Source organism: Pan paniscus, chromosome 20 (genome assembly GCF_029289425.2).
Source record: "Pan paniscus chromosome 20, NHGRI_mPanPan1-v2.0_pri, whole genome shotgun sequence".
NCBI lineage: Eukaryota > Metazoa > Chordata > Mammalia > Primates > Hominidae > Pan > Pan paniscus.
In genome coordinates, this window is record NC_073269.2 from 57,191,598 (window position 1) to 57,211,254 (window position 19,657).

The 19,657-nt window shown below is 50.0% G+C and overlaps 1 protein-coding gene across 6 annotated transcripts; it reads left to right on the top strand.

The window, feature by feature from the left end:
- The first annotated feature begins 1,987 nt into the window (after positions 1–1,987).
- On the top strand, positions 1,988–14,691 carry SIGLEC9 (sialic acid binding Ig like lectin 9). 6 transcript variants are annotated; one of them, XM_008966193.4, is made up of 7 exons: positions 1,988–3,197; positions 3,399–3,677; positions 3,883–3,930; positions 4,831–5,097; positions 5,751–5,841; positions 6,216–6,312; positions 7,687–11,631. In XM_008966193.4, the coding sequence occupies exons 1-7, from the start codon at positions 2,777–2,779 to the stop codon at positions 7,873–7,875; spliced, it is 1,392 nt and encodes a 463-aa protein (XP_008964441.1). In that variant the 5' UTR covers positions 1,988–2,776; the 3' UTR covers positions 7,876–11,631. The 6 variants fall into 6 exon arrangements, with proteins under 6 accessions (XP_008964441.1, XP_063456619.1, XP_034801343.1 ...); XM_008966191.4 differs by lacking the exon at positions 7,687–11,631 and adding an exon at positions 13,773–14,691 and having other exon boundaries at positions 2,668–3,197; XM_063600548.1 differs by lacking the exon at positions 3,883–3,930 and having other exon boundaries at positions 2,671–3,197.
- Positions 14,692–19,657: the final 4,966 nt, after the last annotated feature.

The following is a 19,657-nucleotide window of genomic DNA, read 5'->3' on the forward strand; positions in this document are numbered from 1 at the left end:
GTGATGCCTGTCTGTCATGCGTCAATATGACCCACTCCCCCTTCCAATCTCAGTTCAGCCTCCTTCCCTCCAGGGATTTGTGTACATAAGAGCATGAGCCGGGCCAGGCTTGGTGGCTCACGCTTGTAATGCCAGCACTTTGGGAGGCTGAGGTGGGCAGATCACGAGGTCAGGAGTTCGACACCAGCCTGACCAACATGGTGAAATCCCGTCTCTACTAAAAATACAAAAATTAACCTGGCGTGGCGGCACATGCCTGTAATCCCAGCTACTCAGGAGGCTGAGGCAGGAGAATCGCTTGAACCTGGGAGGCGGAGCTTGCAGTGAGCTGAGATCACGGCACTGTACTCCAGCCTGGGTGACAGAGCGAGACTCCATCTCAAAAAAAAAAAAAAAAAAAGCATGAGTCAAACAGTCATGTGTCTTCTGTCTCATTCCGAATTGGAGGTAAGGGAGAAACCGACCTCTCAGCACCACTCTTCCTGCTTTCTCTGTTTTTTTCGTCCAGCCCCAAAGACCCTGAACAATGGCACACCACTGCCTGTCCTGGAGGGAGAGTCCCTGTGGTCTGTGTGGCTGACAGCACCCCACCTCCCAACCCCGCCCGGCTGAGCTGGTCCTGAGAGGGAAGAACACTGAATTCCTCCCAGCTCTCAGCACCCGGGGGCCTGGAGCTGCCTCAGATAGGGGCTGGGACGGAGGAGCATTGACCTGTTGGGCTCACCACCCACTGCGATTTCAGCACATTTCCCTGAGCCTCTGTGCAGAGTGAGTTGCAGGACGGCTGCTGAGGCAGGCAGCCTGGTCGGGTGTTTGGGCTGTCAGAGGGGTGGAGGCCTGGGAACAGAATCTCACACGCTTCTACCCTTTCCCAGCAAGCCCCTCTGGCTGCAAATGTGTGAGTGAAAAGCAGGAGGGCTTCTGGCCCCTGGTTCTCACCTGATCAGGGGGCCATCCTGGGCACTGGCTTCCCCCCAACCCCCATGGCCTCACCTGGAGCTACTACTCCAGGTGAGCAGGCCTGCTCTTTTCTAGGGAAGCCGAAGGATTGTTCCCCGAGTTCCAGGTGGGGCTGAGCTGTCCTGTCCCGCCTGAGTTAGAATTGAAGTGGCCAATGCTAATCTGAGGCCCGTGTTGGCTCTGCAGGTGTGGAGGCCCCCAGGGGAGCAGTGCTGAGAGGCCTGACTGAGCCCCTCCTGCTCAAGACAGAACTCAGATGTGGACACCCAGCCCTGCAGAACAGATGCAGGACGACACTGTCAGCCATGGCTCAGCCCTTCTGACCATTGCAGTTGAGATGCTGCAACTTCCCAGGGAGCGACTGGGCAAACATGGGGGCCTGAGGTATTCACGGCAACGTGAACAGATGATAAAACTACCTAGAAAAGCATGGAGACCATTAGCGTTAAAGTGAGGCTGGGGCTGCTTCAGGAGGAAGTGGGGTGTGGCTGACAGGAAGTGGGGTAACAAAGAGGAGGTGTTGCGGCGTCCCCAGTGTTCTGTTTCTCTAAGCATGTTCATATGTGTAAACCGCTGAGATTTTTTCTTGGGGGGAAGACATTTTTATCTATATGGCTTATATTTCTCCCAAAAATATTTCTAGAAAACTGACATCGGTCTAAGGAGGCTCCACCACACAGGATACTCCCAGTTCCTCCCAGCCCAGCCACACAGTTACAAAAAATCTTCTGCTGAATTCAGGTGCATGTTTCTTCTCCCATGAAATCCTGCCCATCGCGGAGGGTGCATGCCCCGGGGCTGGTGTCCTCACTCCACATCTCCTGTTCACCGGGACCCCTGGGAGCAGAGCTTGCAGAAGCAAAGCCCCAGGGTCAGCTGATCCCTCATGTTCTGGAGTAACCAGGGAAGTGTGGCTGAGCGAGACATCGGTGGTGAAGAAACCCTTCGTGGTGCAGTGAGGAAAGGAGAAATATCTCCCCTTTTGAAATCTGCCCCTTTTCTTCCGAATTTCCTCCCTTCCAAGCCCCACAGTACAACAGTCACAGCCTCAGTTTCCCAGACCTCCTGCGAGCCAGGCTCCCCTCTGTGTCCTTGGCGTGTATCAACACACAGAATCCTCACCTCCACAGCCCCATGTCCCTCTGCTCAGTCCTCCTGAGATTGAACCCCTGACCTACGGGAGAGTGACCCCATCCTGCCTGTGCCCCCCAACTGAAGCTCCTGCCGTGGACAGCTCAGACGTCAGGAGCCTCCGTGTCTCCCCTCCGCACAGTGACCCCTTGGGGACAGTGTCCAGCTCTGCTGTGTTGACCTCGTTGTGCAGAAAGGGGGTGCCCACCTCGTGCTTGCTGGGGGGGATGAGAGGCTGCCTGCTCACCCCACCTGCACCCCCATCTCTCATGGCCCCGAGTCCCACCTCTGAGCTACGCAGATATCCACAGCCTGTGACTCAGGGGTCTGGCCAGATGGGACTCATTTTCACCCTGCAGAAAATGTCACCTAAGGGGAAGGGCATTGATAGGGAGGTAGGAGGTGGGGTGGGCCCTGCATGGGGTGGGAATCTGGGTGAGTCTGTCTCCCGCTCTGGCCTCAGGGACCCAGGAGTGAACATGGGGTGGTGGACGGTGGATCTCCCAGGGCTGACCCGGGCCTGACAGTGTCTGGGTGTAAAGTTCCTCCTCTGAGGAGGTCACTGTTCCGACCTCGCCCCTGTCTTCCTGTGGGGCCTCCTCTAAGTCTTGAGCTCTCAGTTCCTGAGAGAAGAACCCTGAGGAACAGATGTTCCCTGGCGGCCCTGGAACCTCCAACCCCAGACATGCTGCTGCTGCTGCTGCCCCTGCTCTGGGGGAGGGAGAGGGCGGAAGGACAGACGAGTAACCTGCTGACGATGCAGAGTTCCGTGATGGTGCAGGAAGGCCTGTGTGTCCATGTGCCCTGCTCCTTCTCCTACCCCTCGCATGGCTGGATTTACCCTGGCCCAGTAGTTCATGGCTACTGGTTCCGGGAAGGGGCCAATACAGACCAGGATGCTCCAGTGGCCACAAACAACCCAGCTCGGGCAGTGCGGGAGGAGACTCGGGACCGATTCCACCTCCTTGGGGACCCACATACCAAGAATTGCACCCTGAGCATCAGAGATGCCAGAAGAAGTGATGCGGGGAGATACTTCTTTCGTGTGGAGACAGGAAATATAAAATGGAATTATAAACATCACCGGCTCTCTGTGAATGTGACAGGTAAGGCACAGGCTCCAGGAAAGGCCACAGGGAAAGGTCATGGGGGCGGCAGGGAAAGGCTGGGATGGAGCCCCTGCCCCAGGAGAGGGCTTAGGGTGAAGCGAGTTGGCTCAGGGCAGGAGCTGGACCAGAGCCTGAGCTCCCCCCAGGGGTGCACCATGGATCCTCTGACCTGATCCTGAGTCCCCCTCTCTTCACCAGCCTTGACCCACAGGCCCAACATCCTCATCCCAGGCACCCTGGAGTCCGGCTGCCCCCAGAATCTGACCTGCTCTGTGCCCTGGGCCTGTGAGCAGGGGACGCCCCCTATGATCTCCTGGATAGGGACCTCCGTGTCCCCCCTGGACCCCTCCACCACCCACTCCTCGGTGCTCACCCTCATCCCACAGCCCCAGGACCATGGCACCAGCCTCACCTGTCAGGTGACCTTCCCTGGGGCCAGCGTGACCACGAACAAGACCGTGCATCTCAACGTGTCCTGTGAGTGCTGGGCCGGGACGCCTGGGTCCCTGATGGGGTGAGCGTCAAGCCTGGACACTGGGTGCTGGGTCCCGGAATCTGGGCTGGTCGTGGGGTCAGGAGGACACTGGCTCTGCCTTCCCTGTTTATGCGGCTCCTGGGGACAGACAGGGCTAGTGTTCCCAGCCCTCACAGTGATGTGGGTCTCCGTGTCTTTCTGTCCCAGACCCCCCTCAGAACTTGACCATGACTGTCTTCCAAGGAGACGGCACAGGTAGGATGGAGCTCCCTCCCTGGGGCTGGAGGAGCAGGGCCTTCAGGTCAGGATGGGGCTGGCTTATTCCTCAACCTGGACTCACTTTGGCAAACAGGGATGTCCTTGTGGGTGAACTCAGGGCCCCTCTGTATCCTTAGGCCCCAAGGCCACTTGTTCCCATCCTCCCATCACCTCCCTTGGACTCCCCTACACACCTCCCTTCAGCCTCAAACAAGAAGAGGGTGGCATTCACACAGCAGGACCAGGCTTTGAGGCTCCTTCTCATGTATCTCCTGAATACATCTCCACCCTTATCTGTTTATTTCTGATAGTTCTGATCTAAGTACTTCTGGACAGGTGATAAATGTCCATGGGCAAAAATTCAAATTGCAGAGCAAAGGCTCTCCTCCGATGCCTGCCCCCCTCCCCAGAACCAACCACTGTCCATCCAGGCTGCCCTGAGTCTCGGTTTGTACACCTGGAGGATCTCAGAGGTGGTTTGACGTCCGTAGTGAGACTGTCCGCACCCTCCTCTAGGGCTGTGTGTGAGTCCACTGCATGGATGGACTCTGATTTTGTGGCATCTCCTAATGGAAGATCACGGCACTAATTTTATCCTACGGCAGGATAGAACAATCTTGTATCTACTTCCACAGGAATATCTAAGCCTGTGGGTTAAGTTCCTAAAAGCAAAATGTAGCTACATTATATGTTCTTTCTTATTTTGAAAGATAAGCCCAAACTGTTCTCGATGAAGCGGGGAGAAGTTTACATTCCCAGCAGTGAGTGGTGAAAGTGTGTGTTTCCAGAACTTCAGTCTATGTCTGTGTGTCAGTTGCTGTCATCAGTCTCTTTCTGTATCCTTCCTTTTTCTCCAGATCTATGTATCTCTCTGACCCTCTGTCTCTTTTTCTACAGTATCCACAGTCCTGGGAAATGGCTCATCTCTTTCACTCCCAGAGGGCCAGTCTCTGCGCCTGGTCTGTGCAGTTGATGCAGTTGACAGCAATCCCCCTGCCAGGCTGAGCCTGAGCTGGAGAGGCCTGACCCTGTGCCCCTCACAGCCCTCAAACCCGGGAGTGCTGGAGCTGCCTTGGGTGCACCTGAGGGATGAAGATGAATTCACCTGCAGAGCTCAGAACCCTCTGGGCTCTCAGCAGGTCTCCCTGAACGTCTCCCTGCAGAGTGAGTGCACCAGTATGCTGGGGAGGGGCTGGAGAGGAGAACACACCTCCTCCACCCTTAGTAACCGCTGAGCGTGGACCTTCAGAGAGGAGTTCCGCTCTGGTCTGTGCTCAGCTGTGAGGTCTGGAACTTCCCTGGGACCCACAGCACCACCGTCCTCTTCCTGCCAGGGAAGGGTTGTGGGGTGGGGAGAGGGCAGGAGTGGATCTCAGAGGGGAGAGGACGGGGCCTGGACAGGTGTGTTTAGGGAGACAAGCGCCTTTCTTTGCAGGGCTGAACTGGAGTCACACAACTGAGATACTTGCCTTGAGCATCAAATTAAAAAAAAGAAAAAGCCCAGCAAGTCAGCAATCAAATGAAATCATATTGCAATGCAATAATCTTTTAAAAACAGTAAAAATTGAATGCAAAACAAATTCATTAATGGATAAAATATTAAAATTGTGAAAAAAAACCCCAAAAGGAATGGCTGGCACTTGCACGCCTCACTGGCCTCAGGAAGAGTCTCTCTATGTCCTGCTCTCTCTCATTCCTGTTCTTTGTGTCTGGGAAGGGGAAGTGGAAATAGAAGTCTAGGACCCTACAGGAAGTGGGAGGAGAAGAGACCCAATTCTCTATGATATATCACAAAAATAACTCCAATCTGTCAACAGGCAAAGCCACATCAGGAGTGACTCAGGGGGCGGTCGGGGGAGCTGGAGCCACAGCCCTGGTCTTCCTGTCCTTCTGCGTCATCTTCGTCGTGTAAGCATGGACCCTAGGGAGGGAGGGAGGGAGAGCCCTGGGGGAGGACAGGCTGGAAGCTGGATCCCTGAAGCCAGAGCTGGAGGGACCTGGATGGGTCAAGAGCTTGGGGCAAGAAGGAGGTCACAGGTGCATGGTGAGAATTCCATGTGGGCCTGTGTTTGAGGAGCTTTGAGTCTGTGGCAAACCTTGGTACCCACTGTCCAGGAGAAGAGAGCCTCTGTTCTCAACCTTGGGGTCTCTAAGACTGGACCACTGCTCTCCCACCTCAGTCACCCCTGCAGTCCCTTAATAGGAAACACATGGGGGTACCTGGTCTGCCCACCGCACCCCAATCTGACCACACTGAAAGGCTCTCTGGTCTCTTCACTCAGAGTGAGGTCCTGCAGGAAGAAATCGGCAAGGCCAGCAGCGGGCGTGGGAGATACGGGCATAGAGGATGCAAACGCTGTCAGGGGTTCAGCCTCTCAGGTGAGTGATGTGGACTCTCCACAGCCAGCATGTAGCCTGGACACCTCCCACAAGATGAACCCCAGGACTAATCAGCTGGGCGTAGCCAAAGTTACCTCCTCTCTGTTCTTCCTTTCTTCTCTGTAGCCCCAAATCACAATGTTTGGTTGGTTTCCTCCCCTAAGAACAGCTTTTATTGTCTCTGCTCCCTATCCTGACCCTTCATTGCTGAGGCCTGAGGATCTCTGTCTTTTGCTCCCTCACCTGTCTGCCTGTCTCCTCTCCTTTCCTGCCTGGGGGGACTGTCCAGAAGACATCACCGTCCAGTTCCTCTGCATTTGAACAGCTGTTCCCCCACCCCTCAATACCGTTTAGAGCAGAAGCCAGCAAATACTATCTGTAAGGGACAGATAGAAACTATTTTCGGCTTCATGGGCCACACAGTCTCATTGCAGCTCCTCAAATCTGCTGTTGTAGCAAGAAAGAAGCCATATACCCTGTGTAAAGAAATGAATATGGCTGTGTGCCAATAAAACTTTATTCACAAACATAAAGAGTGGGCTGGATATGACTCAGATACTGTAGTTTGACAACCCCTGATCTAGAGTAAAAATCCCAAACTCTATAGCCGGCAGCAGTGCACATTCTGACTTTTTTTGTCTTTTTTTTGTTTTTTTTTTTGAGACAGAGTCTTGCTCTGTCGCCCAGGCTGGAGTGCAGTGGTGCGATCTCTGCTCACTGCAAGCTCCACCTCCCGGGTTCAAGCCATTCTCCTGCCTCAGCCTCCGGAGTAGCTGGGACTACAGGCGCCTGCCACCACGCCCAGCTAATTTTTTTGTATTTTTAGTAGAGACGGGGTTTCACTGTGTTAGCCAGGATGGTCTCAATCTCCTGACCTCGTGATCTGCCCACCTTGGCCTCCCGAAGTGCTGGGATTACAGGCGTGAGCCACCGTGACCGGCCACATTCTGACCTTTTAAGCACCTACCTCTCCACTACAGCAAGAACAAGGGTGAAGTGAGTGAGGCTGTTGCCTCAAGTGCATTTTTTCATTTGTTTGTTTTTGTTTTTTGAGATGGAGTCTCGCTCTGTCACCCAGGCTGTAGTGCAGTGGCACAATCTTGGCTCACTGCAACCTCTGCCTCCTAGGTTCAAGCAATTCTTCTGCCTCAGCCTCCTGAGTAGCTGGGATTAAAGGTGCTCACCACCACACCTGGCTAATTTTGTATTTTTAGTAGAGACAGGGTTTCACCATGTTGGCCAGGCTGGTCTCAAACTCCTGACCTCAGGTGATCCGCCCACCTCAGCCTCCCGAAGAGCTGGGATTACAGGTGTGAGCCACCGCGCCCCATCCTCACTGTCTGCTCTGACTCACTTCTCTCTCCCATGTCTCAGGGGCCCCTGACTGAACCTTGCGCAGAAGACAGTCCCCCAGACCAGCCTCCCCCAGCTTCTGCCCGCTCCTCAGTGGGGGAAGGAGAGCTCCAGTATGCATCCCTCAGCTTCCAGATGGTGAAGCCTCGGGACTTGCGGGGACAGGAGGCCACTGACACCGAGTACTCGGAGATCAAGATCCACAGATGAGAAACTGCAGAGACTCAGCCTGATGGAGGGATCACAGCCCCTCCAGGCAAGGGAGAAGTCAGAGGCTGATTCTTGTAGAATTAACAGCCCTCAACGTGATGAGCTATGATGAGCTATGATAACACTATGAATTATGTGCAGAGTGAAAAGCACACAGGCTTTGGAGTCAAAGTATCTCAAACCTGAATCCACACTGTGCCCTCCCTTTTATTTTTTTAACTAAAAGACAGACAAATTCCTACCTCTCTGTACCTTGGTTTCCTGCTCTGTAAAACAGGAATGAGAAGCCCTACTTGCAAGGTTGTGGTCACCATTCCAGGAGTCACATCCCATCAGAGCTCCTGGCACAGGTGTATGCCGAGCACTGATGGATCGCTGTGCTTTGCACACAAAGGTCCTGCTGGGAACCTCTCCTGATTCTGGTGGCAACTGGTACTTATATGTCTGTGTCACCTGCCTGCAAAATAGCGATTCTGCAACTTTCCAGGAAATGACCTCGGCCTGCAAATCAGGTCTAGGTAGCATCTGGATCCTGCCCACCTCTTCAGCCTCATCTCCCCACCCTGTGACTGCTAGGCCGCCTTACTCTCTGCAGTCTACGTACTGTGCACAGTCCAGTGGGAGTCTTTAGGACACACTGAGCTCTCTCCGCACTGCTCACAGCCCATCCATGGCTCCTGGATCCTGAACCTCCCATCACATCCTCTTCGTGACATCACTCTCCCACTTCAGTCCACTCCTCCATCTTCACCACTTAACCCACTGGTCCCTCTGGTCTTTTCCAAATCATTTGCAACATGCCCTGTTGGTTCATACCTCAGTCCTTGCACACTGGGGACCCTCCTCCTAGAACGCCCTCCTCCTGGGCCTTCTTCTGTCTCTGTCTTTGAAAATGGAGTTCAAGGATTGGACTTCTGGGTTGAGCTGAGGGAGAGAGTGAAGCAGCAGCTCATGATCTCCCTCCTCTAAAGCCAAACCCAGGGAATGAGAAACGTTTCTAAAGGGGCACAGGATCATCTGGCAAATTAAACAACATGATCCAAAAAAATTTACCTACATGCAGCACCCGAACGAGGAAAGGAACATCTCACAACAATCACTTTATGCAGTAGCCCTGATAGGAAGAAATCAAAGGACTGGAGGAAGCACTAAAACTTCCCTAAATCTAGACTCTTGCCCATTTACGGCAGCATCAAAAAACCGTAAAGTACCAAGGAACAATTTTTTAAAAATCATGGCCGGGCACGGTGTCTCACGCCTGTAATTCCAGCACTTTGGGAGGCCAAGGCGGGCAGATCACGAGGTCAGGAGATCGAGACCATCCTGGCTAACATGGTGAAACCCTGTCTCTACTAAAAATACAAAAATTAGCCGGGCGTGGTGGCGGGTGCCTGTAGTCCCAGCTACTCGGGAGGCTGAGGCAGGAGAATGGCGTGAACCCGGATGGTGGAGCTTGCAGTGAGCTGAGATCGTGCCACTGCACTCCAGCCTGGGAGACAGAGCGAGACTCCGTCTCAAAAATAAATAAATAAATAAATAAATAAATAAGTAAAAAATCATATCCGAGCTGGGCGTGGTGGCTCACGCCTGTCATCCCAACACTTTGGGAGGCTGAGGAGGGCAAATCACTTCAGGTCAGGGGTTCAAGACCAGCCTGGCCAACATGGTGAAACCCCATCTCTACTAAAAATACAAAAATTAGCCAGGCGAGGTGGCGTATGCCTGTAGTCCCTGCTACTTGGGAGGCTGAGGCAGGAGAATTGCTTGAACCCGGGAGGCGGAGGTTGCAGTGAGCTGAGATTGTGCCATTGCACTCTAGCCTGGGCGACAGAGCAAGAGTCTGTCTTAAAAAAAAAAAAAAAATCCTATGCTATGGTTTGGATATGGTTTGTTTGGCCCTGCCAAGCCTCCTGTTGATATTTGATGCCCAGTGTTGACAGTGGGGCCAAATGGGAGGTGTTCAGGTCCCGGGATTGGATCCCTCATGAATGGCTTGGTGCTGTCTTCAAGGTAATGAGAGAGTTCTCACTCTGTTACTTCCTGTGAGAGTTTCTCCAAGAGCTGGGTGTTAAAAAGACATTGGCACCTCCCCTCCCCAGCCCGTGCTTCCTCTCTTGCCATATTGTCTGCACATGCAGACTTCCTTTTGCCTTCCACCATGAGTGGAAGCTTCCTGAGACCCTCACCAGAAGCAAAGGCTGGTGCCAAGCATTTTATATATGGTGCAGAACTGTGAGCCAAATAAACTGGGGGGGGGGGTGCACGGCAACATATTCAAGCTTATGTACAAGGCATTTGAGGTCGAGGCATGGAAAAATACTGAGGCACTGTGTGCATGTTGTTTGTGCATGAGATTGAAACTCCTTGACCCTGAAAACAGGGCAAGGAACGGAATGTGTGATAAGGAGCGCTGAAAACAGCCTCCTGAGACTGTAGTCTGAGTGTTTTTACAAGGCCATATGTGTCTCATGACCCGACCGCAAAAGGCCCTCTGGTGGACATTTTGGTTTAACAAGCCCTTTCGAGAAACACTTGGCGGACGGATTCTGGGGCGGCACTCTGATTTCAGAGATGCTGCTGCCGCATCCCGCTCAGCTGGAATTGTCTGAGTGCTTCATTCTTGGCGTTCACTGCAGCTACGAGCTGTATAAACCTCTTTTCTTTATAAATTACCCAGCCTCAGATATTACTCTATAGCAACACAAATGAACTAAGATAACACGGAATGCTTCTGTACTGATAAATATAGAACATTTTTGAGAGACTTAAGGAAGGCCCAAATGAAGGAAGAAATATATCACGTTCATGGATTAGAAGGCAAAAATGGTTAAAATGTCAGTTGTCTGCATATTGATTTAGGTAATCCCTGTCAAAATTCCTATATATATATATAAAATATATGTATATGTGTATATGTATGTACATAAGTATAGATGAGTGTATATGTATGTATATTGTAAATATAAGTTTATATATATACATATATAGTTATAAATTGATAAGTTGGTTCTAAAATTTATATAAACACATAAAAACCTAGAATAACCAAATCATTATGATAAGAAACACATTTAGAGAAGGCAGACTTTAACACTAGAGTAATACACAGAGAGTGTGGTGTGGACTAGAGTACAGTCTACAAATGGAGCCACACATATACAGTCAATTGAATAGCATCAAGTCTATTCAATTGGGACAGGAAAGACTTTTAATAAATGTTGGTAGGTGGTCGGGCGCGGTGGCTCACGCCTGTAATCCCAGCACTTTGGGAGGCTGAGGTGGGTGGATCACTTGAGGTCAGGAGTTCAAGACCAGCCTGGATAACATGGTGAAACACCATCTCTACCAAAAATACAAAAAAAAAAAAAAAATTAGCTGGGTGTGGTGGCAGGCACCTGTAATCCCAGGTACTAGGGAGGCTGAAGCAGAATTGCTTGAACCCAGGAGGCAGAGGTTGCAGTGAGCCAAGATTGTGCCACTGTACTCCAGCCTGGCGACAGAGTGAGACCCCATCTTGAAAATAAATAAATAAATAAAAAATAAACGTTAGCGGAACAAGTGAAATTAGGGTTGGTAAAAACGAGTGTTGAGCTGTTTCTCACATCACACGCAAAAAATTAGCCTGAAGCGAATCATAAACCTCAAAGTAAAAGCGGAGACTATAATGTTTGTACAACTGTGCTGTTTGATATGGTAACCACTAGCCACATGTGGCTACTGAGCACTTGAAATGTCCTACATTTAGTGAGAAAATAATATAAAAACCTAAGTAATTAATATTTACAATTGATTACATGTTTCCATGTAACGGCATAATACTCATCAATATATAATAACAATATATAATACATGCAATAGCTTGAATAAATTTTGAAAACATCTTGAGCCAAAGAAGCCAGATGCAAAAGAATACATGCTCTGTAGTTTCACTTATATGAAGTTCAAGAACAGGCCAAACTAATCTACAAAGACAGAAATTCATAACAGTGACTGCCTCAGGTTGGGAGTGGGATTTGGGGATTAACGTGAATGGCACACAGAGGAACTTTCTGGGGTCCTGGGAATTTTATTTCTTTCCTTTTTTTTTTTCTTTTTTTTTTTTTTTTGAGAAGGAGTCTAGCTCTGTTGCCAGGCTGGAGTGCAGTGGCTCACTGCAACCTCCGCCTCCAGGGTTCAAGCGATTCTCCTGCCTCAGCCTCCTGAGTAGCTGGGATTACAGGCACGGGCCACCATGCCCAGCTAATTTTTGTATTTTTAATAGAGATGACCACCATGTTGGCCAAGACCACCATGTTGGCCAGGATGGTCTTGATCTCTTGACCCTGTGATCCACCCACCTCTGCCTCCCAAAGTGCTGGGATTACAGGCGTGAGCCACCGCGCCCAGCCAGTCCTAGGAATAGTCTATGTCTTAACTGGGATAGTGATTACGTGGTTATGTATTTATCAAAACACATTGAATCACGCAAATAAAATCTATGTATTTTACTGTATGTAAATTTACCTTTCATGAAAGAGAAATTAAAAACTCTTAAATGATGAAAGGTTTTGGTTCCCTCTTTTTTATTAGACTAGCTAGTGATCTATCAATCTTATTTGTTCTTTCAAAGAACCAACTTTGGGGTATACTGACCTTTTGTATGAATTTTCGTATCTCAATTTTATTCATTTCAGCTCTGATTTTGGTTATTTGTTTTATTCTGCTAGCTTTGGGGTTGACTTGCTCTTGTTTTTCTAATTCCTCTAGGTGTAATGTTAAGTTGCTAATTTGGGATCTTTCTAACTCTTTGATATGGGTATTCTGGTACATTGCATCTTTGCTTTCCTGGATGCTAGGACCAAACTGGACTAGAGTAAATTATGTGGTTCCTTCTGTCCCAAAGAAAGATGTATTTTTAACTCAGGAGCTACATCAGCCCCATCTGGCTACATTAAGCATCCCAGTCTCCTCTGCGTCTCATGCTGGACTCTATGCAAAAGGGACAGCCAGCAAAAGCATTATTGATATGTCAATATTGAGATGTGAGAATTTGATCCTGTCATTATGTTGTTAGCTGGTTGTTATGTAGACGTGATTGTATAGTTGCTTCATAATGTCAGTGGGTTATATACTTAACCACTTAACACCACTTTCTGTGGTGTCATGTAACATTCTTTCACTTCTGTGTTTGGCACTCCCTTAAGGATCTCTTATAAGTCAGGTCCGGTGGTAATGAATTTTTTTTAGTTTTTGTTTGTCTGAAAGGGATTTTATTTATCCTTCGTTTATGAAGCTTAGTTTGGCAGGGTATGAAAATCTTGGCTGAAATTTGTTTTCTTTAAGAATGCTGAATATAGGCCCCGAATGTCTTTGGCTTATATGATTTCTGCTAAAAGCTCTTCTGTTAGCCTGATGGGGTTCCCTTTGTACATGACCTGCCTCTTCCTTTTAGCTGCATTGAATATTTTTTCTTTCATGTGAACCTTAGAAATCTAATGACTATGTGTCTTGGGGATAGTAATCTTGTACAGTATCTTCCTGGGGTTCTCTGAATTTCCTGAATTTATATGTCAACCTCTCTAGCAAGGTTGGGGAAATTTTTATGGATGATATCCTCAAATATGTTTTATAAGTTGCTGCGTCTCTCTTTTTCCAGGATTCCAGTGGGCCATAGGTTTGGTCTCTTTATATAATCCCATATTTCTTGGAGGTTTTTGTCATTTTTTTAAATTCTTTTTTTTTTTATTTTTTGTCTGATTGGGTTGATTCAGAGAACTGGTCTTTGAGCTCTGAGATTCTTTTCTCAGCTTAATCTATTCTGATGTTAATACTTACGCTTGTATTATGAAATTTTTGCAGTTTTTCAGCTCTAACAGATCAGTTTGATTCTCTCTTAAAATGATTATTTTATCTTTCAGATCTTGAATCATTTTATTGGATTTCCTACATTCCTTGGACTGGGTTTCGAGTTTCTCCTGAATCTCGGTGATCTTTGTTGCCATCCAGATTCTGAATTCTATGTCTGTCATTTCAGTCATTTCAGACTCATTAAGAACATTGCTGGGGAGATAGTGTGGTCACTTGAGGGTAAAATACTCTGGCTTTTGGATGTGTCAGATTTCTTTCACTGGTTCTTCCTCATCTGTGTGGGCTGATGTTCCTTTAATCTTTGAAGTTGCTGTTCTTTGGATAGGGCTCTTTGCTTTTATATTCTCTGATGCCCTTGAGGGTTTCACAGTGGTATAAATTGGGCTTAGACAACTGCATTTGTTTCTGGATGATTTCAAGGGGCCCAGGCTCAACTCAGCACTCCTGAGCTGCACGCTCTAACTACGGGGACCTGGGACCTGGCCCATGGCTTTTTTTTTTTTTTTTTTCTGGCCCCTCAAGGTTAAGCACCTCCTATGCTGGAATGGCCAAGGTGTTCCGGGTCCACTGGCAACAATGCTCCAATAGGGGTTGCTGACAAAGCATTGTGGCAGGGTGGCCATGGGTGATGGGAGTTCCTGCACGTGGTGTGCATCAGCTGCAGGGTGGCCGTGGGTCTCGCAAATCTGCTTGCTAATGTTATGCCTAAGATCACGTTATAAAAGACTAACTTGTGCCTCATTCTCTCTCTCGCTGTCTCTTGCTTTCTCACTTTGATGACGCTGGAGGCCATGTTGTGAGCTACCTATGGAGAAGCCCATGGTTTCATAACAAAGCTGATTGAGTAGCAAATGTTATTTTCCAGGCAAAAAAATTAAGTGGTAAGTTCTTCTGAATATGCAAGGCAGAAATAATTCCAGTGTTTCATAAACTCTTTCAAGTATGAAAGACACATCGGCCGGGGTGACTCTGGGGAGTTTTTTGCTTTCTCTGTTCCTCACTGAGATCTACATGGAAGGGAAGGGAAGAACACTCGTCTCTAAAAACCTCCCACCTCTGGCACCCATAAGTCTGAAGTTGCACTTTGTGAGTAACTACCACTTTGCCCCTACCCACTGGCTTCCTGTTGGGGTTACTCTTGTTTTTCCAAGCCAGTTCTTCCCACGCTGAGGGAACTTATGATGAGACAGCCCCAAGAAAGTGTCTCACACGTATTCCCTGGGCTGCCCCTTCCCTTCCACATGCTTCCTGAGTGAGCATGTCCACCCTGTGGCTCAGCTGTGAGCCCTGCCCTGATGTCTCCCCCACTTTCTGCCCCTTGAGCCTCTTCTTGGACATGGTGCCTCCATCCCCCACCCCCCACTCTTCAGTTATCCCAGTCAGGACCCAGGACTTATTCCAGTTGCCTCCTGTTTTCAACCACCCCACGCATTAAGTCAGGGGTTCCTGTAAACTTCACTTCCCCAAAAATGTCTGCCATCATGCCCTTCCTCCTCCCTCCATTCCCTGTCTCCTCCCCTCTATCTGCATGGCCAGGCCCTTTTCGGTCTTGACCATTGCTCCATTTCCCGCCCAACATCCCGGTCTGCAGCCTCTCGCCTCCATGCTGTGGCCCTCGCAGCACAAGCCCTGAAAATTTTTCCTGCATCCAGAGCTGACACTGCCTCTTCCCTGCTCAGGGCCCTCTCTGGTTCCCTGGAACCCTCAGTCCAAGCTGTTCAGCTGATCATGTCCCAGCACCTCCAATTTCCCCCTGGAAGACCCCACACATATTTGCAGGGCCCTTCATCTGCCAGGCTGTCTCATGGCCTGTGCTTTTTCCCCTCCACCTGAGGTGCCCTTAGCCACCTGTTAATATGACCAACTCCCCCACTAGTCTCAGCTCAGCCTCTTTCCCTGCGGGGTCTTTCAGCTTTTTGAACTCCTGGATTTGCATTCATGAGTTTGTGTCACACAGTCAGGTGTCTCCTCTTTCTGTTTTTGTGGGGTTGTGGGAGAGACAGCCTCTCAGCTCCACCCTCCCCGCTCTCACTGTCTTCCTCACTCAGCCCTGAAGACCCTGAGCAATGGCACCTCGCTTCCTGTCCTGGAGGGTCAGTCCCTGGGCCTGGTCTGTGTGACTGACAGCAACTCCCCCGCCTCACTGAGCTGGTCTCAGGAGGGAAGAACACTGAATCTCTCCCAGCTCTCAGCAACTAGGATCCTGGAGCTGCCCCAGAAAGGGACTGGAGGTGAAGGCGACCTCACCTGTGAGGCTCAGCACCCGCTGGGCTCCCAGCACATTTCCCTGAGCCTCTCTGTGCAGAGGGAGCTGCCGGATGGGTGCTGGGGCAGGCAGCCTGGTCAGGTGTTGGGCTGTGAGAGGAGTCTAGACCTAGGAACAGAATCTCACCCTCTTCTCCCCACTCCCAGGAAGTCCCTCTGGGTGCAGATGTGCGAGTGAAGATCAGGAGAGCTCCCAGCCCCTGGTTCTCACCTAATCAAGGGGCCCTCACGGGCACTGGTTTCTCCTTCACCCATGGCCTCACCTGGGGCTACTACTCCAGGTGAGCAGGCCTGCTCTTTTCTAGGGAAGCCGAGGGATTGGCCCCCGAGTTCCAGATGGGGCTGAGCTGTCCTGTCCCGCCTGAGTTAGAATTGAAGTGGCCGATGCTAATCTGAGGCCCGTGTTGGCTCTGCACGTGTGGAGGTCCCCAGGGGAGCAGGGCTGAGAGGCCTGACTGAGCCCCTCCTGCTCAAGACAGAACTCAGATGAGGACACCCAGCCCTGCGGGACAGATGCAGGACATCGCTGTCAGCCATGGCTCAGCCCTTCTGACCACTGAGATGCTGCAACTTCCCCTCCTGGGAGGGAGCGATTGGGCAAACACTTACCCTTTGCTGGAAATCTCAAGGCACAGCACGGGTGCTCACAATCTGAATACAGAATGAATGAATGAATGAATGAATGAATGAAATGTCTTTCCTCATCTCATGTGAGAGACTTGACAGTTCTTTCACTCTCCAAGTAACATCAGCTTCCCCTGTCCCAGCCCAGTCTGTCCTGGGCAGACAAGATTAATTAAGTGGCTCCTGGGCAGACATTGGTGCAGGAGACAGGGCCCAGGAGACCTGTGTGATTTGGGCAATTCACTTTCTATCTCTGTCCATTCATGCTGCTACAACAAAATACCATAAACTGGCCAGTTTATAAACAACAGAAATTCATTTCTCACAGTTCTGGAGGCTGAGAAGTCCAAGACCAAGGTGCCAGCAGGTTTGGTGTCTGGAGACAGTTTGCTTCCTCATAGATGGTGCCTTTTCCTTATGTTCTCATGTGGTGGAAGGGCTGTGCAAATTCCCCTGGGTCTCTCAGATGAGGGGACTAATCCCATTAGACTAATCCCAGAGTCCTCATAGCCTAATCGCCTCCCAAAACATTATACCTTCTAATACTATCACATGGGGATTCAAATTTCAACAAATGAATTTTGAGGTGACATATTCAGACCATAGCACTTGTCACTGTGGACCTTGATGTCTTCCTCTCCGAACTGTGGAAGTGGGAGTAGAGGGCTTGTCAGCTCCCCTGGGTCATACGTGGTTCACAAGTTCCTCCTTTCTACAGATTCTGTGGCTTCCTTAAGTCTCTCCTTCCCATTTTTTTTCTGATTTTAATTGCAAACTGGGGACTGTGGGAAAGAGATGGGCCATGGTCTAGCCCTTCTGAGGCAGGAGGAGCATAGACCAATGAGGCAGGAGCATAGCAAAGAGAATTAAAAGTTGGATAAAGGGCAGAATAAGTAAAAGCAGAGAGCAGAAGCAAGGTGAGGGGACGGGTGAGCAAGAAGCAAGAGGCAGAAGTTGAGCAGCCAAAACAAAAAGTAAGATAGAGAAGTGAGCAAGGACCCCCGTGGCCAGCAGGATCTGGACCAAACCAGTAAGGGGCAGTTCTTCAGAGCTATGCATGTGCATAAGAGAGAAAAAGTATCCTTAACATGACCCTGTATGATAATCAGCTCATTAAAGTTCATGCATATGGACTGCATATTATCCATGTACTTAAAATTATGGGATGGGTCAAAGTAACTAAGCAACATACTTAACCATCAAAAAGGCAGGCACTGGCCAGGCGCGGTGGCTCACGCCTGTAATCCCAGCACTTTGGGAGGCCAAGGTGGGCGGATCACTTGAGGTCAGGAATTCAGGACCAGCCTGGCCAACCTGGTGAAACCCCATCTCTACTAAAAATACAAAAATTAGCCAGGCATGGTGGCGGGCACCTGTAGTCCCAGCTACCAGGGAGGCAGAGGCAGAAGAATCGCTTCAACCCAAAAGGTTGAGGTTGCAGTGAGCCAAGATTGTGCCACTGCACTCAAGCTTGGGTGACTTCGTCCCCACCTCACCACCACCCCTTCCCCCCGAAAAAAGGCAGACACTGGCTAGAGACTTAGCAGCCTTGGGAAGCGAAGAAAAACAAACAAACAAACAAACATAAAAAGACCCAAAGTAATGCTGATCTCACCTCATAGAGATCAGTTCGCTCTCCCTCTCCAAGAGTGTGATACTGTGCTTAATAAACTGCTGCTTCTTGCTTTGCTGTCTGTGTGTGTCTCATCCAATTCTTTGTTTAAGACACCAAGAGGCTGGAACTGCATGGCACCATCCGGTAACACTTCTGCCCACTGAGATGCTGCAAATATCCTTATGGGGAGAGAGTGGCTGGGCAAGGAGGAGGCGCCCAGGAGGCAGATTGGTCTGCAGGATGAGATACTAGCTGCAAATGCAGGGATTGGAGGTGAGGGCGGGGAGTGGCTTCGGACGCCCAAACCCAGCATCTTCCTCTCTCAATCGTCACAGCCAAATGATCTCTAGGTTATGGACAATTAGGGGACAGTGTGGGCTGAGCAGATCAATGCAGTTGTATGGAAGAAAACAGACTGGGATTTTCTATGTATACAACATCTTCAGGAAAACCTACGTGAAGTTAGAATTTTCAAGGCAGCATGTGCCGATGATAAAACTACATAGAACAGCAGGAAGACTATTATCATTAAAGTGAGGCTAGGGGCTCCTTCAGGAGGGAGCGGGGGCATGGCCAATAGGAAAGGGGAATGTAAGGGCGAATGAATTAATAAAATCTCTTTCTTCATTTCAAGGGACAGACTTGACAATTCTTTTGTGTTCTAGTTCTTGAAGGGTGCTTATTTTGTGTGAATCACTGAGTTGGTTTTTAGGGGACACTTTTATGTACATGTCTTGTATTTCTCCCCCCCCCCAAAAAAAAACTGTTTCAAGAAAAGCTGGCCTGGATCTAAGGGGGCTGCAGCTTGCAGGATTTTTCCCACTTCCTCCCAGCCCAGTCACACAGTTTAAAATAATCTTCCGTTGAAGTCAGGTGCGTGTTTCTTCTCTCAGAAAATTGCGCCCATCACTGAGGGTGGACGCCCCGGGGCTGGTGTCTTTGCTCCACGTCTCCTGTTCACCTGAACCCCTAGGAGCAGTTCCTGCAGGAGCAAAGCCCCAGGGCCAGCAGACCCCTCACACTCTGCAGTAACCAGGCCTCATGAGATAGCAGTGGTGAAGGAAAATGTCCTTGTGCTCAGAGAGCTGTGAGGATGGGAGAAGTGTCTGCTGTTTTCATATTGATCCTTTCCCTTATGACTTTCCTGTCTTCCAAGCCCCACAATACAACAATCACAGCCTCAGCTTCCCCGGCCTCCTGCAGGCTGGGCTCCCCTCCGTGTCCTTGGCGTGTATCAACAGGTGGAATCCTCACCTTCACAGCCCCATGTCCGTCTGCTCGGTCCTCTTGAGACTGAACCCCCGACCTAGGGGAGAGTGACCCCACCCTGCCTGTGCCCCCCACTGAAGCTCCTGTCATGGGGAGCTCAAACGTCAGGAGACTCAGTGTCTCCCCACCACACAGTGACTCCTTGGGGACAGTGTCCGGCTC

What these genes read in the sequence shown, in the direction of transcription:
- SIGLEC9 (XM_008966191.4), top strand. Translation starts at nt 2,777, where the DNA reads ATGCTGCTGCTGCTGCTGCCCCTGCTCTGGGGGAGGGAGAGGGCGGAA. An exon ending in CGTGCATCTCAACGTGTCCT is followed by an intron (nt 3,678 to 3,882) that starts GTGAGTGCTGGG and finishes TTTCTGTCCCAG; the next exon opens with ACCCCCCTCAGAACTTGACC. An exon ending in CCTGAACGTCTCCCTGCAGA is followed by an intron (nt 5,098 to 5,750) that starts GTGAGTGCACCA and finishes ATCTGTCAACAG; the next exon opens with GCAAAGCCACATCAGGAGTG.